This window comes from Epinephelus lanceolatus, chromosome 4 (genome assembly GCF_041903045.1).
Source record: "Epinephelus lanceolatus isolate andai-2023 chromosome 4, ASM4190304v1, whole genome shotgun sequence".
NCBI lineage: Eukaryota > Metazoa > Chordata > Actinopteri > Perciformes > Serranidae > Epinephelus > Epinephelus lanceolatus.
The window spans coordinates 19,494,757-19,521,803 of record NC_135737.1 but is presented as its reverse complement, the minus strand read 5'-3'; the positions used below and the strand labels follow the sequence as shown (position 1 = coordinate 19,521,803).

General features: G+C 41.5%; 2 protein-coding genes across 5 annotated transcripts; both read right to left on the bottom strand.

Annotated features, from left to right (window-relative positions):
• Positions 1-191: 191 nt before the first annotated feature.
• On the bottom strand, positions 192-6,342 carry LOC117259661 (dicarboxylate carrier UCP2-like). Its single transcript, XM_033631231.2, has 6 exons — positions 5,742-6,342; positions 4,471-4,678; positions 3,041-3,244; positions 2,490-2,591; positions 2,189-2,369; positions 192-2,073 (listed from the first exon to the last, which is right to left on the bottom strand). Exons 1-6 carry the CDS (start codon positions 5,865-5,867, stop codon positions 1,950-1,952), a joined length of 945 nt encoding a protein of 314 aa, XP_033487122.1. The 5' UTR covers positions 5,868-6,342; the 3' UTR covers positions 192-1,949.
• Positions 6,343-6,611: 269 nt separating this feature from the next.
• On the bottom strand, positions 6,612-26,295 carry c2cd3 (C2 domain containing 3 centriole elongation regulator). Of its 4 annotated transcripts, none has more exons than XM_033631227.2 (33): positions 26,093-26,295; positions 24,774-25,043; positions 24,539-24,696; positions 24,217-24,395; positions 23,949-24,112; positions 23,732-23,864; positions 23,474-23,626; positions 23,224-23,371; positions 23,002-23,102; positions 22,524-22,727; positions 22,319-22,434; positions 22,099-22,217; positions 21,828-21,959; positions 21,284-21,739; positions 20,997-21,148; positions 20,023-20,266; positions 19,350-19,533; positions 19,080-19,263; positions 18,554-18,726; positions 18,322-18,457; positions 17,549-17,817; positions 17,082-17,162; positions 16,397-16,996; positions 15,959-16,297; positions 15,731-15,869; positions 15,560-15,624; positions 14,403-14,608; positions 12,520-12,653; positions 12,255-12,404; positions 11,978-12,168; positions 10,195-10,963; positions 9,304-9,412; positions 6,612-6,861 (listed from the first exon to the last, which is right to left on the bottom strand). In XM_033631227.2, the coding sequence occupies exons 1-33, from the start codon at positions 26,142-26,144 to the stop codon at positions 6,724-6,726; spliced, it is 6,648 nt and encodes a 2,215-aa protein (XP_033487118.2). In that variant the 5' UTR covers positions 26,145-26,295; the 3' UTR covers positions 6,612-6,723. The 4 variants fall into 4 exon arrangements, with proteins under 4 accessions (XP_033487118.2, XP_033487119.2, XP_033487120.2 ...); XM_033631228.2 differs by having other exon boundaries at positions 12,520-12,650; XM_033631229.2 differs by having other exon boundaries at positions 17,082-17,159.
• Positions 26,296-27,047: the final 752 nt, after the last annotated feature.

Below are 27,047 nucleotides of genomic sequence, written 5' to 3'. Positions count from 1 at the left end.
TCTTTGCATTGTTCCCCTGATTAGTCACATATTAAGGGGATTATACAGTAGAGTATCTGTATCAGCATCCGGTCATAGAGCAGGTATGGAGTGACACTGAGTGGGGTTTGTCGTGTGCGAAATGTGGGTCACTGTTGGTTGACCTTTATTTGAGAATGCACTTTTAAACAGACTCCAGACAGACATTTCTGGCTTGTTACATTCATACTTTATTAAATTTGTGGATGTCTCGTTGATGTGGTTCCAGTTTCAATGCTGCACACATTATTTCATTTCGTAAAGACTTTATAATATATATATATTATATGTAACATTCATAGATTGCATAGCATGAAATACATCCGAGGTATTTTGGGTATTTAAGTTGAAATTTACATCCAAAACCTAAAGTTTCAGTCCTGTCTCCTAGAAATTACTTTTGGATATAACTAATTGAAACAGCAAATGTTTTGAGGTTAACTTAAAGCTGTTGTGTTTGTTTAAAGCTTTGTTTAATTTGTTTAAAGCTAAACAAATTAAATTAGTCTTTTTATAATAATGAGATGTTTCTAATTAATGTACCTATGAAAAAAATTGGAGATGGAATATATCAACAAGATGTTCACTTACAACATAACAGAGAGCTAAATAGAATGTTGAGCTCACGTCATCAGGATGGTCTTACCAGGATTCCAAAATAGGCAGTCTTTTAATACATTATCCACTTGTAGTGACTACAGCGTTATGTTTTTCCTTTTTTGTTAACATTTAAAAGAAATCACAGTTTTTCTTAACTTAACCCAAGTGCTTTTTTGAGTAAACCTAAGACAGGAGTCTAGACACGAAGCTAAAGTTCTGGTGTCAAGTACCTGCATTTAATACACTCACCATCCACTTTAACCACCTTCTTCTGAAGCGTGCATGCTACATGAATTTAATGTTTTGTTACCTGAAAGAAATGTTGTCTTTTGAACACAGTCCAGGTAGCGACAATGTAATTAAGACAGCAGTTTAGTAACATACAAAGGTAATTTCTAGAAGACAGGGTTAAACATTGCCATTTAGTCTTTCTTAATAGTTAATTAATCAACTAGACAAATATTTCACAGTTTGGAGGATTTGCTGCTTTTCCTTCTTCCTTGTCCTATGTGACAGTAAATCTGAATATCTTTGGGTTTTGGAGTGTTAGTAAGAAAAAATAAGACATCTTATAAAATTGTTTGTTGACATTTTTAAGACCAAAAGAGTAACTGATTCATTTTTTAATCCATACCACAGTCCAATGATGTTAGCCCTTAAATCCTTAAGATTCACATGGAAGACTGCATAAAAACAGTAAAGTTTCACCTGAAACCAGACACGATATACAGAACCAGAACCAAGGCCATATAGAAAACCAATAAATTACTGCACTTGATAGGCAGCACTGTAAATATCCCTGCATCCACATCCACACCAGACTGGACTCTGTAAACAGGTCTTTTTCTCAGCAGATATTCTGACTTGTCATCATAGGAAAAGTGCAAGAGTCACTAACAACATTATCAATGCCTCTGTTCTATTTAAGTGTCTCTGTAAGTTGTGACAGTGAGCCAGCATGCACAATACCAGGACCCTGAAACTGAAGCAGCTAAATGGAATTCAGCCATCATTGATCTTAGTATTTACACCTGTGATTTTCTTACTTAAAATGTCTTCTGTGAAAAAGGCTGATTAAAAATACTATAAGAAACATTGCTAAAAAAAAATCTATATTGTGCACGTCAGTAACAATTTAACATAAATCATCCCTGCAGTTTTTCTTTTGAGTACAGCTTCTTTAAAAGACACACGAGTTATATCCCTGAGGGAGAGCAGGTCCAGCCCAGCAGCAGCCATAACCACACTGTCTCTCTTAAGCACATGCTTCTTGATACAGACAGTCCTGGCTTTGCCACAGCAGTAACACCAACTCAGAGCCAAACCAGTTATCAGATAGGTCGGGGCGGAGACTCCCAGAACTGTTGAAATCTTACGACAGCTCTCTTAATCTGCTCGTAGCTCACAAACATCACAATGTTCCAGGAACCCAGACGAAGAAACGAAGGCATGAATCTATAAAAACAATCAAGAAAAAATGTCAGTTTACTGTTACTTTTTGCTTTGCCAAGCATTTAACTTTTGTGAGAGTGATTCCGACATGTTGGCGTTTGATAACTACACTACATACCCCTTATAGAAAGCTGTGGGTCCCTCTTTGATCAGCATGGTTAAGGCACAGTTCATAGCACCGCTGTACTTCCCAGGCGGTGAATTCATGTAGCGTGTTTTCACCACATCCACAGGAGATGCTACAATGGTGGTGCAGAAACCTGCTGCGAAGCCTGCTGTGAAGTGACACGGCATGTTGTCTGGTGGGATGAGAACATACAGGCTTTAGTTACTAAGAAGACCCGCTTGCAGAAACAGGAACAATGACAAGGTGAAATAATGTGGCTGAAATGTTGAGGACTTGAAAAGTCAGTGCTCACCTGTCATCAGGTGGTACTTCAGGATGAGCTCTTTGATGATGTCATAGGTCACCAGCTCGGAGCAGTTCACGATGGCGTTACGAGCTATATTTGGCATGCAACCTGAAAAGACAGATTAACATTTTAAACAAAAAGAAATCATCAAAATCGATGTAGCAGAATCAGATATATCTTCCAAAACCTGGCACCTACATTACCCACAATGCAACTGTAAGTGCCTACATTTCAGCCTGAGATTCAGGTGTGTTGTGTTAGTAGCAGCTAATGAAGCCTCAAGCTTCTAGCCTCAAGCAGAGATGAGGAGCAGGCTACAGAGGGCGGGTTAAACTTGCATCTTCTAACTCCATATCCCCAGGTTTATTTTATTTACAAACTTAGAGTCCTTATCTCCCATCGATGCTGACTCAAGTGACATCGCACAAGGCTTAACATAACTTTTTCACTTAATGCAGTGATTCACTTCGAGTTCCATTTTAAGAATGGGTCATTTTCAGGTTAAATGTAATTGACATATAGTTAATAAATTTAAGTAATGCCCCATTTTAATTTACCTTTCCAGAGCCCTCTCACGCCCTCCTCCCTGGCGATGGTCTTGTAGGCATCCATGGTGCTGTTGTATCTCTTCACAGAGCCGCTCTCAGGCAGGCGGGCCTGAGCCTGGAACCTGATTTTCACCACATCAGTGGGCTGAGCGAAGGTCACCGCCATTGCCCCTGTGGTGGAGCCCGCCAGCAGCCGAACCCCGAGTCCTGCGTCTGTGATGCATGTAAAGACACTGGTTTTTCTCTGATGCAACAAGCAAGTTAACACAGTGATTAGAGACTGAACAGGGGCGCAGTTTTCACGATGACGACAATGAGCTGTAGACACAAAAGTGGAGGTTTGGCTGTGGAGTCATCCGAAGTTTTTTCTCAATTCTGAAGCTTCATTTTAAGCATTTGCGTTATTAAACAACCCAGGTACCAAAGGAGTAAGACTGCTGCAGGAGATAAGCAAACACACCGCAGATAAAAACAAACTATTTGGCTTTTTTAACCTTCAGACTGGTTTAACTGGTTACCTGCAGTCATGCACTGAGATAAAGATGAGACCTGGTAGTCTGTAAGTCTTTCTAGCTAGAAACTGTCAAGTTAATGATGCTGCAGTCATAGGTGTGGAACAGGTAAGGCCTCTGGCATTTACACAAATCTGTTCCCTGGGAGAGGAATCTGCCCTATGCCCTATGCCCTGTGCTCTGGAGCTGGTTTCCTGTAAAAACTACAGAGTGTACCAGGAAGGAAACAAATATTTAGCAAGAACAATTACCTTTATTCATGGCACAATAGACTGTATCACTCCAAAACTGACAACCACTCCACCACATCTGAAACTTGAGTGATCTTTTCCCCCACACCTTAATAGTGCATGTGTCTGATTCCCACACATTAATAATATGGCCATGGAATAGGACCTCGTTTCCACACATTTTGAATTCTTACAAATCACCTCAGAGAGTGTGTCTTTGTATGTACAGTGTGGGTAATATTTTCTGACATTTGGGGGCAGTGTTTCAACAGTCTCATAGCTCTCCCTCAGTAAGCTCTGTGTAATTTGACTGAACTGGTTGTTGTTGAAGCAAGCCGAGGCATGTTTCTATTCTATGAATATAATGCAAATTGTTTTTACTAGATTCAAGATTACACTGTCTGACTTGTCACACATGCATTGAGGCATCTCAGACAGTTGGAAGTGTAAAAATAGCTTAAATCCCGGCTATTATTTAGTTTAAAAATGTCTGCAGGTGAGAATAAGTCATGATTAAATCTGCAACAACTAGTTGTTTAATTGATAAGTCAATCAACTGAAGATTAAACATTTGATGGTTCAGTGTCTCAGATGTCTGCTGCTTTAATTCATTGTCTTACATTACAATAAACAGAGCATATTTGGGTTGAAAATTATCATTAGTTGCAGCCCTGGTGATGACATTCAAGACACATACTGTCTGACCCTCTGGTGTAGAACTGCTTCATGGTGTCATACAGGCCGATGCGGACTGAGGCGAAGCCCATCTGTCTCTGCAGCCCTGCCACCAGTCCACTGTACAGACTCCTCGGGCCCTCAGTCTTCACCATGGTGAAGATGGTGCCAAACACACCCCTGTATTTCACCCTCTGGCCTTCAAGTGAGGGCTTGGTTTCACCTTGGATCTACAGTCACAGAGATGCACAGAAAGCAAGAGTTAAAAGAATTCCCTCACAGGTTACACATGATGTATGGAAACATTCATGACTTTGACATGTAGCAACATGCACATGTTAAAATTCCCCTCCTGTTCAGTGCCTTCTGTTTCTTGTTTTGTCACTACAGTGAGGAAATACTCTCTTACAAGTAACCTACATGCATCCAAAATCTCACTTTCAAGGGAACAGCACATATGTTATAAAACCCAATATGTAATTTCCATGGCCTGAGAAAGCTCAATCAATATTTCTGAGCATGTGCTATTCTCCAGAGAGTCAGAGAAGTAAATCTTAAACTTGTGACATCATCAACTATAAAGCTTGGAGCTGCTCCATAGACAGTGACTAGGGGCCTGATTTTGTGGACCCACAGTGTTTTTCTTTATTTGTAACCAAATAAGTGTCACCTTGTTGTTTTGTTTCTGAAACAGAAAATATACCCATATACTCAGGACATTCCTCTGGATGCCCTCAGTGTCATCGATACCATCATTCAGCATTCATGGTTTATGGAGCTGCTCCAGACTTTATATTCAATGACATCTAATACACCAATTTAAGCACTCTAGTGTTTGGATTTTTGGGAGAGAGTTGTTCCTATTAACTTACGTTTTTGGACCATGTTAGACCATAGAAACACCAGGTATACATTTTGAAAATGGACATAATGGACACCAATATTTGTATTACAATAAGCTTTAAGAATCAAAAGTAAAAGCAGACCACTCATGGAGAATAACCTGTTTCCTGTTTTACTGGCTTATTATCATTATTGATGTATTTATGCACATCATTTTAATGTTGTAAAGGTGGAGGTAAGTTTACAGCTGGGGAGCTTATTACATGATTATTAGGTGATTAATAATCTAAATCTGCTGCAGATAAATAAAATGTGCAGAAAAAAATATTGCCTGCAGGTGTTTTTGGTGGCTTTAGTCACATAGGCAATGACTGGCTGGGGGTTTAATGATCTCAGTATTTAAAGCAGTGTACCCTCACACTGGCTTCATGCACAGGTGATGGTGCTCACCTGCAGTCTGACTTTGGCTGTGTCCAGAGGGAAGGTGACCAGGTCTGCCACACAGCCAGCTGTTCCCGCTGCAAAGATCTTGACAGCGGCTGTTGGGGCCACATCAGCAGCTCCTCCACCAACCATGATCAATGATTGAGCTCACGGGAACAACACAGTCTTATCAACAAAATAAACGGAGACAGACAGAGCAGCTTCTGTCCGCAGTGAAGAGTTATATCCTACAGTTTAGATATGTGAACTGGTGACTCCTCTGTCCCTTCATGACAGATCCAGGTGGGTTACCTGCAGCCGACGTCAAGTTTCAGGTACTGAAAAGTCTGGCTTCTGAAAGGAAAGTCCTCTTGTTTCGCCATTAGCCATGAAAAACGAGCTCCAAAGTCTCGTGCTACGCATAAGCACAACAGCAGCCGGTCTCCGCAGAGCAGCGCAAACACAGGAGCGCAATAACTGCGGCATCCGCTGTCAGACTGGAGGCGCTGGATCCAGAGTCCAGCCCTCCTGCTCCGGTTAGAAGCGGCTGCTGCACCGCCCTGCGCAAAAACCTGACACACCACATGCAAACAAGTTGCTCCACGCCTTTTTAACGCCGAGTACTAAAAGCCTTTTGGCCAGATGATTCACCTGCATTCAAAACCACAGGGGCCATTTAATGTCATCAGCCTCACCTGACAGCTATATTTGACTTTGGCAGAATTAACCTGTTATAGTATGTTGCAATGCACAGGAATGTGCAACAGACGATGAAGCACGTGTTCAAAGAGTCAGGACATCCAATAAATCTACATGTAACCTGAGGCCTGTTCCAAGAAGCATGTTCTGCTTTCAGAAAAGTAAAGAAATCATGTCAAGAAAACACAAAAAGTATCAAGTGTTGAAAACAGTTAATATTTATTTATAAAAATACAAAATGTTGCATTTAATTTACATGATCTGAAACCACTGAGTTGTACAAATGTTTGGCTAACAAAATCACCATGTACTAGTGACTGTCATCAAAATGAGCTGCAAATATTTTTGCTATTCTTTCAGTCTCTTTCCTCAGGGATGATGGCGATAGGTTAGGACGCTGTCGGGGACCTCTGTGATGTGGAACGCTGTGAGCTGCAGAGCTCGGCCCCTGGAGAGATCAAAACAGGAACACACCAGCAGTGTAAATAATGCTGCAAATAATGAGCCCTAACACTACATTTTTCCTTTTGTACCTACAAACAACAAGCATGGTGATGGATCGAAAGATAATTTGTAGTGTGTTTGAGGTGTGAGGTAAAAGTGACTGCTCAAACAGAGCAAGCCTTTCTCTGGTTAATGTTCATACTAATGGTGGGGCAGGCTTGTCGCGTGTCTCTGTATACGTCATGTCCACTTCCTGCATGTATATAAGAAACCTGTTACATTTATCATTCTAAATCTAAACAAAAATCTATGAGTTTTTAGGCACACCAAGACTTATTCCTTTCTAATTTGGGTTGAGCTTCTCCTTTTTAATGATCCATCCAACTGACAGGTTAGGCATATCAAGATGCCAATTAAACAGCGTCATCACTACACAGGTGTGCCATAGGATGGTCATGATAAAAGAGCCCAATCTTAAATGTGCAGTTTGATCACACAACAATAAGCCTGACACATAACAAAATTTGAAGGAGTGTGGCACTGGCATGCTGACTGTAGGAATGTCCACCAGAGCTGCTATCTGTAAACTGAATGTCTGAATGTTCATTTCGCTACCATAAGCCATCTCCGACGTCCCTGGTGAGAGCGACGAGCATGCAGATGAGCTTCCTTGAGATGGTTTCTGACAGTTTGTGCAGAAATTCCTCAGTTGTGCGAACCAACTGTTGCATCAGCTCTTTGGGTGGCTGGTCTCAGCGATCTTACACGTGAAGATACTGGATGTGGAGGTCTAGAGCTGGTATGTGTACAAGTGGTCTGCAGTTGTGTGGCTGGTTGGATGTACTGCCAAATTCACAGAAACAGCACTAGAGACCTCTTATGGTATTGAGATGAACATTCAGTTTACAGGCAAGAGCTCTGGTGGACATTCCTGCAGTCAGCATGCCAATGGCACACTCCTTCAAAACTTGCGACATCTGTGTCATTGTATTGTGTGATCAAAGTGCACACTTTAAAGTGGCCTTTTATTGTGACCACCCCAAGGCACACCTGTGTAGTAATGAAGCTCTTTAATCAGCATCTTGATATGTCACACCTGTAAGGTGGATGGATTATCTTGTTGCTCACTGACTGATTTTAACACATATGTGACCAAAATTACAGAGAAATAGTCTTTGGTGTGCATAAAAAAGTCTTAGATCTTTAAGTTAAACCTGTGAAAAATAGGGGCAAAAATCACATGTTACAAACATGTTTGTGGGAGTATTTGTAGGACTAAATGTACATATTATAGTTTGTGGACGTTGACAGCTCAAACCGGTTCTTTAAGATTATCCTTCCTGCAAACACAGGCACATCACCTCCCAACTCAAACTTAAGCAACTACACATATCTGATATCTCCATACCTGAAACCTGAAACTTCACTAGTATACACTGTGTACTACTACATCCTCAGATTCACATGATCAGAGTCAAATTTTAGCACACCTTGAATAATCTTAGTTTGCGCTTTATAGAACAGACAAGACTCTTTATTTACAGTATGCTGTGTGAAAATGCTACATGTCCGTGTGATTTTTATATGTTTGTATTGTGTTACTTCATCAGTAAACTGACAAACTAACAACATCAAGTTTAGCGACAAAACCACCTGTTACCAGACTGGTTTTGTGATGTAGCAATTTTTGTTCAGTGCAGATACTGAGCCCTGACTGTTAAGGATGGGGTTAACACTCAGGGCACAGAGGAGTGTTTTGTTCTTGCAATAAAACAACCACCGCATGCCTCTGACGACATCGTAGCAGTGTCGTTAAAAAGAGTGTCCTGGAGGTGACGATGGGATACAAACACATATTATTCTGTTGATCTTGGTCAACTCTGTTCACAAAGCTAAAGGCTACACAATGTACAGAGAATATGTGACAGAGTATAAACAAATTGAGCACTACACTAAGGGTTAAATGAGGGCAGACAGATGACATATTCCATTGCAGTGTCAACAATGGGTGGAACAATGAACACTAAATGTAGTCATTACCTTATGACAGTGTGTACATCTATTTGAAATATTTGTACAAGTCAGATTATGAAAAAATGGGTGGACCCCAAGCTGTTAAAGCTGCAATTACACTGACCTTTAGCTGGTACACTGGCCTCTGTTCAGTATTTGTCATGTGAGGTGTGAAATGATCTATTAATAACGCCCTGCTGTCGCATGGCAGTTGGGTCCTGACGTCAACTGACTATAAATTCTACTTTAACATTTTTATTTGTTAAAAAATCTCTAAAAGTGGGAAGATTCTTATACTACATTCTTCCCATAGGACTGTATGTAATAAAATAAGATTAATAAAACCAAGATCTTCAGGTACTAAGTGAGAGGGGCGTGAAAAGTAAAGAGGGAGTGAGAGTAAGTGAAACGCGAGTTGGTGACAAATACTCACCAGGTCACTGGCTGTCTGGGAAAAAAACGGAGCTAAACGAATGACTCTCATAGATGCCTCCAGCTGGTGAGAGGGGAGGAAGAAATTGGGGACCTCCACAGGGGCTGAGCTTTATGTAGAATGTTAAAAAAAATTAAATAAATACAATAGGATGGTATCAACAGGACAGTCACAATCAAAGATTCAAGAGGTAGCTGGTAAAAGCCAAAAGGGGCATTTTAAAACTCCCCTAACAACATCAAAGTGACAAAGAAGTGTTTGTGATTTTCATGGATCCCTGCAGTGTAACTGTTTGGTCAGCAAAAGGTGTTTATCCACCTTTACATCCTATGTAGCAACTGTACAGATGTTAGTTGTGAACAGACTGTATGTCAGGTTATGGGAGTGTGTCTGTGTGTGTGGTTCTTTCTGTCTTTCCCCTCCTGTCTCCCTCTCTTTATATATTCAGGAAGTTGATTAATAAAGCTCAGAGATACCTGCAAACTCTTTGCTTGAGTTGAAACATTTTCAGCTCTTGGGGACATGTCCTCACATCAATTCATCTCACGCCTAGAGAATTTGCATCTTCCCCATGACTTCATGTGCAAAGTTTTCCTCATGTTCAGTCTGAACAAACGGTTACACCAAACACTTTCAAACTAAGTCAGAGGGTGACTGCCTGAATCGGATCATGTGATGTCACCTGCACATGAAAGACACAAAAAATGCAGTGGGGCAAACTAAGAGTGTCACAACAGGGAAGGAAGGACACTTCAGGCTCCCTGCTAGCTGAAGGATAATTCACTCGCTAAGCTAGTTTTGCTTTGAAATTTGAGACAACCTTCAAAAACAAATGATAACAGAACTAATCTGACAGACAGAAAGGCAACAACAAACACAGCTCAAGGATACGGTTGAAGTGGAACATCTTGATTGTCAAGGAAGCATGAAGCATCATGGGAATCTGTGGCATGCTGTGTGGTGGGTGATGTTGTTCCATCAGCTGAGCCCTCGTCGAGGCCGTTGGGTTCGTCTGCTTGTCTTTCATCTAAAGCTAGTAGTGTCCTTTCACCATCTCGCTCCGTGTCTGAAGCGTCTCCTGCTGATCCATTACAGCTGTCACTTTGCTCTTGTCTGACACATTTGTGTTTCCCACTGCAGTTATGAGTTTGCAGATTTAACATCTGGCTCCTCTCTTCCTCCTCGTCCTCCTCGCTCAGATCCAGCTCCTCTGGTGGTTCCATGCTCTCCAGAGAAACCAGGTCAGGTTCTGACAGGATGCTGGTCCAAGGACTGGTTTTGTCTGTTAAAGAGGTCACTTCATTTAGAGGCCTCGGCTTCACCACAACCTCCTCGTAATCTTCATCTTCATCATCATCATAAGCTTCCTCATCTTGTGTGCAACCTGTCCCATCTTCATCTTCGACTTCATCCTCACACACAGCAACCCTGTGGTTTTGTCTTTCCTTTTCCTCCTCAGGCTCAGAGTCTGTATGGTTTTCAGACATCTTTGGTAGTGGTGAATGCAGAGGAGACACTTCTTCTTGGGAAGAATTTGAGGCTCTGTGTGGAGGGGAGATTCTCTCAGGGATGGTTTGAGGGTTGCTGTCTTCAACAAGGGAAGCTGTCGAGCTGCTCTGGTGGTCTGAGGGAATCGTTTCCAGGTGGGGTCCTCGTAGACCTGGGTGAAGAGGACAGTGGAGATTTTAGCAACACTGCTCTGGCATTATACTGTCTTTGTTAGCTATCATTTAATTTTTTTCTTTTTCTCCAACAATCAAGGTCATGCTTTTAAAGTTCCAGTGTGTAGGATTTTGTGGCTTCTAGTAAGGAGGTTGCAGACTGCCCCCATCTGTAAACATGTAGAGGAATTATGGTGGCCAACACAAAAACACGAATGGCCCTAAAGCCAATGTTTGATTCGTCCATTCTGGGCTACTGTAGAAAAAACCTAGCCAACTCTGTCGAGGGAACTAGCTCAGTATGTAGATATAAATGGCTCATTCAAAGGAAAAAATCCACAATTCTTATTTTCAGGTGATTATAAACTAATGAAGACTGAGTTGTGGATATTAAATTCCATCTCTGCCAATATATGACCCTAGAAGAACTCCTTTTTCCTTTTCTGTGCTGGTAAGGTCTAAAACCACAACTTGACAGTGGTGTTTGTGACTTGTTCACAGCTTAAAATTTCAAAATCATAAACTCATGTTGTCTGTGTCCAAAATTGACAGCAATTATCTAACTAGTACTGTGCAGCTGTAACAAACAATAACAAAACACAAACAATCAATTGATGAATCAAAAACTTCCATAGTACCATTTAATAACTTCATATAAATAGCATGGCCACTTTTAGTCACTGCATGCAGCGTTGACTTTATTCCACTCGCAGACATTTCAGCACCACTGGTCCTTCTTCAGAAGACTGAAGAAGTAAAAGGTAGAGTGATGCCTCCATTTATGGTTAAAGTGTTCAAAGCGGCACAGTAGACTGTGTCCGCAATGAACTCTGGGTCAACTGCCAAGGTTGGGTGAACTAGAACAAAGTTTACCTGCCAAGAATGATCTTTAAATGGTAAAAAGACTATTGGACACCTTAAAATAAGCACTCTTTATTGTTCTATTAAATACTTAAATGATATATTCACTAAATTCTACTGATGGGTGAGAAAAGAATGGACCAGAATCTCACCATTAATGATACTGTTGACTTGTCCAACTAACTGGTTAGACTTGAGAAGAAGCTGACGTGTGTCTGTCTCTGTGTCCCTCTGTTCCTCATGCTGGGTGTGACAGTCCTGCTCACTCAGGGGCGGGAATGTAGGAGTTGAAAGCTTACGGCTGAAGTATCTCTGGATGTTGTCCAGCTCGCTTAGTTTTCTCCTGTAAAAACAGAGTCATAGTCAAAGCTCAGGGTTTTTTTAAAAGCAAACAATCACTGTATAGGCTGTGTGTCTGAGGAATGATACCTGAGTGCTGAAAACAGGAAGGAGCTGGAGGGATTGATGTCACCAGCACTGCTGCTATTAACAGAGTGAGCTGCTGTTTGCTCCTGCAGACTCTGATGGTAAAGACGTACTTTGTCCATGTGCTCAAAGTGGCGGTCACTCTCACTGGACCTAATCAGATGTTAGGAAATTTAATAAATGAATGGTGGACTGCCAAAGCTCGTCTCAGCAGCAGGGATATATTTGATATAATGACTGAATGAAAAGATGTGATTGTTCTACAAACCTTTCAGAGAACAGCCTTTCCGTGTGGTCGGGTGACGAGATCTTCTGCTCGGTGTGTCGGCTGATGTGAGAGGGGAAGCTGCTGTATGTGGCTGTGGTATGGTAGCTGAGAGGGAGTGCCTGGAATAAAGTCTGCTGATAAAACACATTCATCATTATTAATATTAAACATAAACAAGTTATTTTGTACTTTCACTGTATATACAGTACAGGCCAAAAGTTTGGACACACCTTCTCATTCAATGCATTTTCTTTATTTTCATGACTATTTACATTGTAAATTCTCACTGAAGGCATCAAAACTATGAATGAACACATGTGGAGTTATGTACTTAACAAAAAAAGGTGAAATAACTGAAAACATGTTTTATATTCTAGTTTCTTCAAAATAGCCACCCTTTGCTCTGATTACTGCTTTGCACACTCTTGGCATTCTCTCCATGAGCTTCAAGAGGTAGTCACCTGAAATGGTTTCCACTTCACAGGTGTGCCTTATCAGGGTTAATTAGTGGAATTTCTTGCTTTATCAATGGGGTTGGGACCATCAGTTGTGTTGTGCAGAAGTCAGGTTAATACACAGCCGACAGCCCTATTGGACAACTGTTAAAATTCATATTATGGCAAGAACCAATCAGCTAACTAAAGAAAAACGAGTGGCCATCATTACTTTAAGAAATGAAGGTCAGTCAGTCCGGAAAATTGCAAAAACTTTAAATGTGTCCCCAAGTGCTACAAGCGCTTGGGGACACATTTAAAGTTTTTGCAATCAAGCGCTACAAGCGCTACAACGAAACTGGCACACATGAGGACCGACCCAGGAAAGGAAGACCAAGAGTCACCTCTGCTTCTGAGGATAAGTTCATCCGAGTCACCAGCCTCAGAAATGGCAAGTTAACAGCAGCTCAGATCAGAGACCAGATGAATGCCACACAGAGTTCTAGCAGCAGACCCATCTCTAGAACAACTGTTAAGAGGAGACTGCGCCAATCAGGCCTTCATGGTCAAATAGCTGCTAGGAAACCACTGCTAAGGAGAGGCAACAAGCAGAAGAGATTTGTTTGGGCCAAGAAACACAAGGAATGGACATTAGACCAGTGGAAATCTGTGCTTTGGTCTGATGAGTCCAAATTTGAGATCTTTGGTTCCAACCGCCGTGTCTTTGTGAGACGCAGAAAAGGTGAACGGATGGATTCCACATGCCTGGTTCCCCACTGTGAAGCATGGAGGAGGAGGTGTGATGGTGTGGGGGTGTTTTGCTGGTGACACTGTCGGGGATTTATTCAAAATTGAAGGCACACTGAACCAGCATGGCTACCACAGCATCCTGCAGCGACATGCCATCCCATCCGGTTTGCGTTTAGTTGGACGATCATTTATTTTTCAACAGGACAATGACCCCAAACACACCTCCAGGCTGTGTAAGGGCTATTTGACCAAGAAGGAGAGTGATGGAGTGCTGCGGCAGATGACCTGGCCTCCACAGTCACCGGACCTGAACCCAATCCAGATGGTTTGGGGTGAGCTGGACCGCAGAGTGAAGGCAAAGGGGCCAACAAGTGCTAAACACCTCTGGGAACTCCTTCAAGACTGTTGGAAAACCATTTCAGGTGACTACCTCTTGAAGCTCATGGAGAGAATGCCAAGAGTGTGCAAAGCAGTAATCAGAGCAAAGGGTGGCTATTTTGAAGAAACTAGAATATAAAACATGTTTTCAGTTATTTCACCTTTTTTTGTTAAGTACATAACTCCACATGTGTTCATTCATAGTTTTGATGCCTTCAGTGAGAATCTACAATGTAAATAGTCATGAAAATAAAGAAAACGCATTGAATGAGAAGGTGGGTCCAAACTTTTGGCCTGTACTGTATAAATATTTGTTCTTACTGGCGAGCTTTTAGCAGCTTCTTCATTCACAGTTTTTCTCTGCTCTCTGAGATCTTGGACCCCCGTCAGTGGTGTGATGGACACTTTGAGCTGGCCGTGACACTGACCACTGAAGTCTGTGATGTTGTACCAACCGCACACTGACTGGAACCCACAGACTAAGGGGGACAGGTCTACAGACGCAAATCCAATCACCCTCTCCGTTTCTATAAAAGTAAAAAAACAGAGAGTGAATTAATACATAAAAGAGATCAATCTAATCAGGCCTGACATGACAACTACTTTTGATGGATGATATATTGACCCTGAATTAATTGCAATAAACGATACATCATTTTGAGACCATTTTATGCCACTGTTATGACAATATAACAGCACAATAATGCATATGCACCCTTTCAAAGAGCAAAAATCAGACATTGTAATACTTCTTAAAAAGTAATTTGTTAAACATATGTTAATATATACAATAAAGTTGATATATTATAGTACCTTAATGGGAGTAGCCCAAACTTAACTCAGTTTGACACTTGCTGTAAAAATTTGGCCAACAAAAACAAAACCAAGTGATGCCTCTTGCGACTAAAAGACAACTTTAGCGAAGCTCTGTGAACACCACATTTGCCTACATAATCGGGCTGGTGTTCTCCCGGGGATGGACACTCTAGAAGCTGAGCAGTTTGCAGGTGGATTTATGGAGTGGTGGATGAAGCTGTTGGAGGGTAAAACTACAAACAACAGACTTTTTGGGTTGTTGCTAGAAGATGGCAAGCTAATGGCTATCAGGACTGTGATGCTTCGACTCCAAAAGTGCTGCTGCAGGCTACCGGTAAGCTACGCTGTGTCGTTTTTTAAGTCTTGTTTAATTTTCTTTAAACTCGCACAAGTAGGTGAGGTGGAGAGAAAAAAAGGGGAAAACCATTGCACCCAAGTCTTAAAATGGACAGGAAAACCCTGCTGTTAATTTTGGCATTATGTTGGCTAAGATGTTGGGGACATTCTTGTGAAAATACACACATATGTAAATAAAACAGGAAATACAGAAGTCTGCAAAATTAGTAAGGTCACGTCCATGTACTGTACGAAAAGTAGATAACTTAATTATCGTGACAGGCCTACATGTATCATATGTTGTAAATTAAAACTTCTTTCTTTACCTCCTTTGTGCCAAACTTTGAACACGAGAGATTGCTGTGGATCAACCAGCAGCTGCTTTGAAAGCCTGTAAATTTGAAACAAATCATCAGCCTGATATCTGATAAGAACTTGTTTTAGTGTACCATCAATATCCAAAAAGATTTAACTTGATGTCTGTGATATAACTCGACCTGCACTCATGTTGATGGTCCCACACAGGGCAGTCAGTGTTGGCTATGACAGCTGTGGACACTGGTGCAGCAGAGTCTGCAGTGACGTACGAGACACAGCAGCATGGTGACCCATCACTGCGCTCTGCTAGAGGACAGCCTGCCGGAGAAACATAATACACACGTCATTATAAATGTTCTGTAATTCAAAAAAAGTGGAAGAAAGTAGATTTGAGATCGTGACCTCACCTTTCAGATTCAGGTGCATAGCCTGGTCCACTGCAACAGTCACAGGGAAAGATTCATCCATGCTCATTTCTGTGTGCTGCACAGATGTGATGTCTGTAGCTGTTCCGGAGGATTTATTCTTGTGTCCCCTTGGTGATTTTTTGGGTGTAGTGGGTGAGGGGGCTCGATCTGCTGTTTCCACCTCATCTGATAAGAGCTCTTCCTGATTGTCAGAGTCCATCTGGGTGTCAACCGCAGCGGGTACTTCAGCCGGGACAGAACCTGCTGTCAGGGTAATGTGCACCCTCAGAGCAGCCCCTTGAAGATCTGCTGCTGAGTGTCTGAACAGCGGATACACTCCTGAAAAACAACAAAACTGTGATTACACCCAGAAAAATTCATAATTCTACTAGAGCAATAATAATCATTAAAATTCTAACACAATTAATCACTGTTTACCACTTAGTGTGAGCTTCTGTTTGGATGTCTTCACTAGAGAGGACAGATCAACATACGCTGAACCAACCAGTCGGTCTGTGTTTCGAGGCCTTTGGGTTTTGTCTTTTGTAAAGGCGACCCACACCTGAACCTCCAGTCGCTCCTCTCGAAGATACCACATCAAGGGCTGAGTGCTCCTCAGCTCCACAGTTCTGCTCCCCTGGAAAGCCACCGTGGCCTGGCCTTCCTCCTCAACACAGGGGTGTTTCATCTGGGAGCAGAAGGCATCCTGGTCGTAGAACTTGTACCTGAAGTAACAGTAGGTGGAGCGCTCGATTTCACCGAGGCCTGGCAGCAGCAAGCAGTGGACAGGTATCCACGCTCTAGGCACTGAAAAAGTCAAAGACATTCTTCTCATGCTGTCTCCCCAAACTTCTTCATCATCTTGCATTTCATTCTGTGCTGTTTCCCAGCTCAAACCCTGAGCAGCTTTAATGACTCTTTCTCTGTCTGAGTGGTGGGCAAATTTGACAGAGATCTCGAGGCCTCCAACCAATATGTGCTGGTGCTGAGATGAACTTGTTTCCTGAGGTATGTACACTCCAAACCAGCCGGAGATACCTTTATGTTTGGAGAAAGAAACAAAATTACTGTGTATTTTCCAGAAAATCTATTTGACCCAGGAGCCAGTAGGAGTGCAACATACCTGTTCTTTTGTAGATAAGATCAACCAGAGGTATTTTCACTGTGCCCAGCATCACATCCTGAGGCTTATGAGTGTGTACTGCTGCAACAAATAGCACAAAACAAATTAGTAACTTGCAGACAGATATTCCTGACTAACATTAAATGTAAATACTTGCAGACACACAGCTTCTATACCAGAATATTTCTGAACCAACTAAAAGAGGTAAAATAAATTCACCTTTCTTCTATACAAGCTGGGGCACCTCTATTAACAATAACGTACTATGTGGACTAATTTATGAAAAATTTTAATAACTTTTCTGTAAATATTTTATAAAAGTATTAGCCAAACAAAAAGGGGGACACTACATGTTCAAAAAAACATTACTTCCACGTAAAGTGTTACTACAAAAAGAAATAACATAAATTATAATGTCTAAATTTGTAACATTTTTATTCATATGTAATTCTGGTAAATACATCAACCTTTGTGATTATCTTTGTTCCAGACAGTGAAGACAGCAGAAGCTTCTTCCAGCTGCTCAGCCAGGCTGCAAGTTTCTCCACTGCTCCTCTGAACCAGCAGATCACAGGACACCTCCATGTGGTGGTCGAATTCTGGGCAAAAGGTCCTGGCAGCTATGCGGGTGCACCTCCTCTCTCTCTCAGGCAAGAAGGAGAGCTGGACTGTGACGTATGTGTTCAGTCCCACACTAGCAAAGTAGCTGAATCTTTCATTTTTCTCTGATACAACCCTGAGACAAAGAGACAGAAACACAAAAGCAGACATAAGACACCTCGAAGCAGTGAAACACCTGCCATCAGACCAAGTAATGGAGCTGAATGTCACTTCATACTGATCTCAAAATGTGCAGCAATTTGCTTTTATTGAAATAAGGCTAGTGGCAGGAGTGTCAGCAGTAGAGCTCTAACTCAGCAAATAAAACAAACTACATTAACTGATGGCTCGATCTGGCTTGATACCACCATCTTAAACAGTTACATATTTTAGACTGAACAACTGCCCTTCATGCAAACCCAGAACGTTCCCATTTATCATCACACAATAAGGAAACGTTTCACACACATTTACCCAGGCAAAGAGGGGAGTTTCCATTTCTGAAAAAATACTAAATTATCTATCTACATATCTAATCATTCAAAAACCTTCCAGTTTTATCTACATTTGTGTAAATTCCACTTTGAACGCCAGGTTGTGTAAATTCTGTTTACTATCACATGATTACTTGGTGATATACCTTGCTGCAGCCTGCAGACCTGATGCTCTGTGCACTTGAACCTCGAGTGTTACAACACGAGAGGAAGCTCCTTTACCGGTCTGACCATGAGGTCTCACTGGTCGGTGCTTGTACCGAATGCACACATCCAGCAGGCCTGTGAAACACAGCAGATCAGTCACAACAATGGAGATAATAAATGTCTCAGTGTAGTATTATAATACTGTCTTTACTCTGTGCATTATCTATGTACCTGAGGGCTGAGGCTGATGTTTTGAGGGACTGTCTGTCCTGGGGATCAGGGGCAGGGAGAACATTTGAGCCTCGTTAGGATGTTGTCTCTGCATGGTGACCATCGCACACAGTTTGGACAACGGAAGCATTCCTTTGGCCACAAGCTGGTCTCGAACGTTTGGATAATAGTATCTGCAGAAACATTACAATTATATGAAAGCATTGATAACTTGGCCACTTTAGTTTTGCATCAAGCATTTACATCATTGATGTGTTGTGTGTTATCAGGCACTGTTGTACATTCATACACAAAGTAATGGAGGTTACATTCTTTTGTTTACAAGATAGTATCTACTGCTGCGAGGAGGTGTTTCAGAATAAATATAGCTTTTTCTTTTTTTGAGGAGGTTCAAGTCTGATACAAAAGGACTGCCTATATAACAACAGGGCCTCTGCCTGTCAGAGATGCAACACTTAAAGGCAGAAGCATAATTCAGGATTTAGGTGCAGGAAACTAACTGGATAAAACAGCAACAATCACAAACCTGCACCACACTTCAAACTGGACTCCTCCTCCACTGCTTAGGCCTTGACTTGAAAGAGAACTGAGCAGCAGCCTCTGAACAGGAACTCCGTCAGGAGCCAGAAGCACATGAGTCTCTGTGTGGCCAAACACTGGGTCGGGGACACACAGAGTTGTGGTGGTACGAAACAGCTTCAGGTTCACGCCTGTTGGAGGTGAGGTACAGGTCAGAGTGAGGCAGAGGGAAGAAAAACTTTTTGGGATATTAAGTTGCTCACTAAAATGGCCTTACTACTCTCTATAAGGTTTTGGTCCACTTTTGCAGCAGGGTCACTGTCCTGACAGGGGAAGCTGTATTGGACGTAGCAGTCAGCCTCGCCCCACACTGTGGACTGTAGAGGTGTCAGCCCATTTACTTTCTCCACTCTCATGACAAACACATGCTCTCTCAGAGTTTCCACCTGTGCTGCAGTCGCCTGAGGGGGAAACAGAATTGATGACTTGTCAGCAGTTGGTATGTACTCTTTACAGGAAACAAAGAAACAATGCACTTAATTGGAAGATGTGACACATTTCTTAGCTGACAAACCTGCGGACACACATACAGTATACAGTGTTCAATGAGTCTAAATGTTTAAGACGGTATTAGTATCAGATAAGAGATTCTTTATTTGTTTGGTTTTACATTTTCATGACTGTTCAGTATGATCTTAAATAGTCCATCGGTCAAATGGAAACAGCTGGACATGCTTCAAATACACTGAAGTGCTTTCTAAGTATCAAAATAAAGGTCAGCCTAGTTTACTCACTAACTTATTAGTAATATTTTTTACAGCGCAGCCGCAGACTTCATTTTTTGCAGTTTTAGCACTTCCTCAGGGAACTTTTTTGTGAATAGCCATGGAGGAACAAGAAGACACACACAAAAAATACTTCAAGCATTACATTACAAAATTAACACAGACCTTTGTTTGTGAATGAGGCTGATGATCAAGCAGATGAACAGGTCTCACGAGATGTGGCACAGCGTCATAGTCTTCATCCCTCGTGCGCTGGAGAGCGACTATCTGCTCCGATTGGCCCATAGCCAAAACAACCCTGAGGTGTCCTTTACAACTCCCTGAGAACACATCGATGACTGGCATGTAGCTGTCCACCCCTAAAACAGGGTACTGCGCCTGGAGAAGAAGGTGGGCGATCTTTGGATCCCTAGAGGGGGAAAAATGATAAAGGGAGAAGGGTTACTGGTCTCACGTGCTGCTTTACTGTAACAGTACTTTGGTGGTGGAAAATTCCTCGAGTTTGATTTAGAGAAAACAAGACGTGTGGAATGTAGATGAAAAAACAACAACATGATCTATTTGAAAGCGTGCAACAGCACCACCCTGAGGGCAGGTTAAATAAAGAGGATATAAATTATCCTCATAATCTGTTTGCCTGCTCTGAACTCAGATATCACAGTTGTGTTTGTAATTTCTAGAGCTGCAACTAAGAATCATTTTTAAAATGACTGATTGATTATTTTCTCTATTAATCATTTGGTCTATGAAATATCACACAAAAAAATGCCTGTTACAATTTCCCAGGAGCTGAAGTAGTTGTATTCAAGTTGCTTGTTTTGTCCGACAACAGGTCCCGAACCCAAATTTGATTTACTATCATAGAGGATGAAGAAAACACACTAGTGGATGGAACCAGAGAGTTTTCTGTACTTTGCATAAAAAAAAACAAAAAAAAACTTAAACAATTAATTGATTATCAGAAGTTGCAGATACAATTTCACCATAAAAGTGACAATACCACTTGAAATCTTTTGTTATAATTTGTGTCAATTCATTCCTAATCCAGACAAAAATGTACTTAATTCAATTTATTTATTGATTTCTATTAACAAAAAAAAACAAAAAACAAAAAACAGTGCTGTCTGTCTCCAACTTGCCTAAATGACATGTAGAACTGGTGGAGAGGTAATTTAACGAGGCCGAGGAGTCGATCCTGCCCTGAACCTCCTGCCTTCTGCCACACCTCGATTACCAACACATTATTCTTCATCCGCTCCAGCAGCTTAGTCGTTAAAGCCACAGGAGTCACCTGAGGCGAAAGATGAAGAAAAAAGTTATGTGGGTCAGTGAGATTCTGTATTTACAATGGAGATGAATGTTGCCATCTTTGTAGCCTGATTTAAAATGTCAGATCTGGTTAGAAGACTTGATCTCCTTGGCTAACCTGAACAAAGTTGAAAGAAGGATTTGTCTGGCCCCAGCTGATGACAGATCTTGCCGTCTCATCACACCAGAGTTTACAGTTCAAGTATATGTTTGGAGCCTGCATGGGCCCACAGCTGAAGTTCTTTCCATCTGGCACCATGAGTATCGTATGCAGAAGAACTTCAGATTCCCTGTCCACCTGCTGCTGCTGTGATCTATAGAGAGACGTGTGGAGGCCAGGATGGGGAGAGGGTTCTTTCAAGGGTTTCTGAGGACTCCAAACATTTAGTCTGGGAGCTTCAAAAGAGCCAGCTGGTAGCTCCTCCCTGCTAGTGTCAACATGCTGAGATCTGGGGCTGGTTTCCCTCTGTGGACTGAGTACAGTTTGTGAAGGTGAGGTGTCTTTCTGAGCTAGCTTGCTTTTACTTTTTTCAGTGGAGAACTCTCTGTTGTCTGCAGCGAGTTCTAGTGACACCTGAAAAAAATGTATTATGACAGTCACTTGGGTAACAAATACCAGGCTTGAAAACATGAATTCCTGGGTAAAGAAAACCCTATAATACCTTGAGAGGTCCAATGTCCTGCATTTCACTGTTTCCCTCCACACTCTGTACAGGCAAGACGACAGACTGATTCAACTGCTTGCTCTGAAGCAGACAACGCAGCGGGTGGACTGCCTTGCCGATGGGAACAGGCTGCAACAAACAAAGCCAAGGTCATCATCTTCACTGCATTCCTTTAAGTACTTATTAATGTCTACCTGTGTTTCCAGACAATCAATATTACTTATCTTAAACAATCAAATGACTAATGTTTAGTCAAAAAAATACTTACTTTTTTTTGGTTACTCTTTCGTGAGTAAATCTTGAAGATCAAATCAGTTTCCCACCATCTTTTAACTGCTGCTGTACTGAAGTGGACAGGAAACACAGAGTGCTGATGGAATTTAACCACTGAAAAACACAGAAGAGTGTATGTCAGATTCAGTAACAAAGTCAAAACAATAAATGCCACTCAGGTGGGTTTCATAAAAGCAGATTCTTAGAGGTCATACCTCCTCCTGTGAGATTACTGGCAACAGCTCTGGTCACCTCCCCATCCCCACCTTTACTACGATCATGTCGACTGGAAGTGGAAGCCGTTGGGAACACATACTCGATAAAATATGTGCTAATGGAAAAAGAGAGATAGCACAAGCTTTGGTTACAATTATTTCAATATTATATCTGCTTGGGACTAATGTTTAACGTTTTGCGCACCACTTCTTGCTGGTTAATGGTCGAGGAGGTTTCCCTTTGCTAGAGGTTTTTCTAGGTGTGGTGGCTGCGCTGCCTGTGGGTACAGTCAGGGAATCGATGGTCACTCTTGCCAGCCTGATCAAACTCAGCAAAGTCAACTGCTCTGCACTCACGCCAGGAGGGATACCACCAGCATCTGCAGACCGCTGAGCCTCTGAATTTGGCCTACACAAAATCAAAATATGGTGAGTAACTGTCTTAAATGTACAAAAGGTGGTATGGTTTAATCTAGCCTTTTCTCATACTGTGTGATTTGTCAGTGCTACATGCTATTCTGGCTATTCTGGTTTAACTTTATTTTAACAACCTTTGAAGGTAGAGGGATAAAACACACACACAAACACAAACACACACACACACACACACACACACACAAAATCTTCTTCTAATTGTTGACTGTCCAAGCAGCACAGCTTAACAAGCATGTAAAGGCCCTTACCCTCCACGAATCTTGGGTCCGGACTGTGTCAGCTGTTTTTCACTCAAGGACGTTTTTCCTTGACCCTCGACCTCAGTGTCATTTGGTCTGATATCAGACATCTGACACACAAGAAGACATGAATGACTTCAATGATTCTCAGTGAGAAAATAGTAAACTGACACTGACATTCCACATGAAACGTGTTTAGCTGTGACAATTATTATAAAGTTGTCTACTTACAGGAGTTTTGTAGAACAAATTTTCCAGCAGGCTCTGATCATATTGTGGATCATTGAGCTCACTGTCCCCACATACACTGCTATGGCCAGAAAGAGATTCAAGGAGGGAGCCATATCCATCCCAGGGAGGCAGAGGAGACGTATTCAAGCTAAAATAATACAATTATTGATTGGAAAGTGGAACGAGGAGTGGAGTGGTAAACTTGGTCACATTTTCAGGCACTTCTGGAAATAAATGTGTATATAAGTACCTTCCAAGGAGCAGATCCACAGCTCTGTTATCCATATCAACAGGACCATCTAAGCTGCTATCTGAGACTACAGCAACATCATCAGAGTGTTTGAGAGCTGAATCAGCATGAAGAATATTTTGAAGAAACATCCCAGAGGGAGAAGGGAGGGGCCTACAGACACAGGAATAAAGTATTATAGACTGTGCATTGAAAGATGGTAGAAAACTTTTTTTTTTTTTTTTTTTTTTTTTTTTATTACAAAGTACAAGTACTAACTTGGAAGGTGGCAGAATGTTATCCTTTGGGAGAGGCAGAGGGGTGTCTTTCAGAGCAGAGGCAGAATCCATGTCACATTTTAAAGCTGATACCACCATAGCATTTCTGAGCTTGTTTCCACGCTCTAGAATAACTAAGATGAGAGTCTGATAAGACACATTCATATATGCGCGTTTGTGTTTATGTGAATAAGATGTATAATCATGCTGCAACCAACCTGAGAGGATATCATTGGTCGATTGGCCAAAAGCCTCCTGACTTGAAGGATTCACAGCCGTTTGATTGTCCTGAGATCTGTCTGCTCTCGGCATCTGATTCTCCACTGACTCTTCTTTACCTTTGTCTTCCTGGGCATTTTGGAAATATAAGTGGTCCTTCCCTCTGAAAATATTACAACAGTATATACAGTAAGATTTAAACTTACTACTGGTGAGCTCTTATAACAAGACACAGGCATTTGATCATGAATAGCAACAACTTCAAACCTTGGTGTGTTTCCACCGCTGCTCCCAGCTGATTCTTTCCCACTGCTGGCTGAAAGTGATCTGGGCTGCAATGGCACGGTTAGTGTGGTGACTTGCGGCCCTTCAATGCTGATATCTGTGACAGGACCTGAGCTGCTGCTGTCATAAGCTTCTGTCAGAGGCTCCAAATTAAGGGAAACCTGAGAGGGTAAAAGAAAAGAAAAGGAAATTCAAGTTTTCCTCCAGTTTAAGTGGAGTCTCAATCTTCACTGCACTTCAGTATACCGAACTTTATTCCACAGATGTTGTTGGGAGGTCAATGTGAAATCAAGTGTCCACTCACCTGTAACTCTCCCAGCTTCTCAGATGTCGGAGACACAAGTGTGTAAAATCCACCGATGGGGTATGACATAGAGAGACGAGAGATGCCCGCAACCTGAGCCCGTGCAATCGGCAAATGATCGGGTTTTGTCAGAACCTCCAGCACCAGAGAGCCCATATCTGTTCATGAATGACAGGTTAGTGGTTGATTTTAAACACACATTTAAACTGAAACAGATCAAAGCCTTTTTAGTTACCTGTAAGATATGAGGTGAACTGCTTTGGCCCACAGCGGATGGGGAAGCGAGCTGTGGTCTTGATGGTCTTCTGTGACGGCTGTGATCCATCTCTCGGAAAAAAGTGTGTCCCGTTGGATGACTCTCCCCACCAGCGCAGCCTGACGAATGTTGCAGACGGGGGCTTTTGAACTGTCCATAATACCCGGCTTATTGTCACCCGCAGGAAGCATCTTAGCTGACCTTCGACCAGAGGAGGGAGGGTGGTGGCAGGGGACACATCGCTGGGGACTGCAAGGAGCAATTTCTAATTAAGGCAAAGTCAAGACACTAACAATACAAATACTAAAGTCTAGCATCAAAGGTAACCAAATAGGACAGGTAAGAAAGGTATTTGCTGTAGGAATTTGCTCGATGTTGGCTAGTATAACAGTCATATACTTAACTATTCATTAGGGCTCTGTAATAGTCCAGTATTATCATTCACTGACTTTTTGCAAAACGACATTTTGATATGACCTCAGCACACAAATCTAACAAAATAAGTTACGAGAGTCTTTACTAAAGTGTTTTACATGTGATTTTGCAGATGCTGTATATAACTGTATTAACACTGTGGTAATGTTTTCAGCTATATCACCCAACCCTACTATTCAGATAACTTACAAATGCATCACACTGCTTACAAAAAATCCATTACTGTTTCTAGCCCTGTTGGAATATTTAACTTTAAAATCATTAACTTAAAGAGGCATATGATCTTCGACAATAATGCATTAACGCAGGTGTGTTTAAATCAATGTAAAAGGGTGCCAACACTATTTTGTTAACACAACTCTCGACCTCAGTGCTAGAAATGAATCAGAACAAAACCCCAACACTTACAGTCAAGGTCTTAACACCCCAACTAAAGTTTGATAACAGTGTCTCATATATACATAATAGTGTTAATTAGGGAATTTTATGCTATGCAGCAGCAAATACAAATGCAACCCAACACTGTAAGAGACACACATCCACCTAACAACTTGAGTGAACATCATCTGATATGGACTGCAATATTTTTCTTGTGAGAATAAAAAGGGATGTTATACTTTGCTTTTAGCCTCTGGCAAACCAACATACTACGTTGCGAGTTAACATTAATAAACTAAAGCTTACTGAGGCACATTAACAACTGTAACACATGAAAAGACCGAGCCAAAATAAGACCTTATCAACTTAATAAGACATTAGCCAGTGAGCTAGCATACGAGGCTAACGCGAGAATGACAGCTGACGCTAACAGCTACTTAACTTAGCTGAGTTGCTAGCAGGTAGCTAAGCTAACAACAGTTTACCTTTCTTTTTGCTGCCTCCGGCTCTGACGGACCTCTGTTTTCTGCTCTTCATCCCTCAGCTCAGTAAATATAGATGGTGAATGACAGCCAGGCCGGAGCAGAGGCTGAACCGTTGGCAGGCATGATTTTTATCACACTCCAGCTGACTAATAATCCGTTTAACAGAGCTGCTAGTGCTACAAACACTCACACCCACAGCGGCAGCGCGCTAAGCAGTTTCCGAGCAACACAGTCCGAACGTGCCGCCTCCGCTGCCGCTTTGACAGAGGCATTCTGGGAAATTGAGTTTATTTTGTTGTGACGCTCCAAAGTCACATTTCTGCATAAATTTGACTTGTTAATACACATTTAGTGACCCCTGTGTGGTAGTAGCACTCTTACATTTAGACAGCTCAGATCTCAATGATGAAATTTGCCTATAAATTACTGCACCCATCGTTAATCATAATAAGATTTACAAGATTATTAATTATTAACAAGATTTATACATATGACATGATAGTAACACACATAATTCATAATAGAAGTTACAATTACCCTCATATTAGGTTTGAGACATGCATTCAAGTTTTATATACTGAAACACAGGCACTTGTTTATTTGCTCCCATTTTAATGCATGACAATAGACAATAATGTTTTATTCAGTAGATTTATATGGCACATTTGTTGACAAAAGTAATAAAGAGGCAATCAAATAAAACAATACAGTAAAGGAAATGCAATAAATTATAAAATATGAGTGCAGTTCCATTAATGCATCCAAAACCTACCAGAAAAATGTCAGTGCTATGGTTGCCTAACCTGAATGTTTTTGGACTATGTCCACATAAAAAAGTAAAAATAATATCAACCATTGTTAAACCTTACAATAAAAGCACCACACACATTTTACAGCAATAGAGTGAAAAATTCAACAGCTCACTAATGCCATGTAGCCTTCTTTTACATCACCA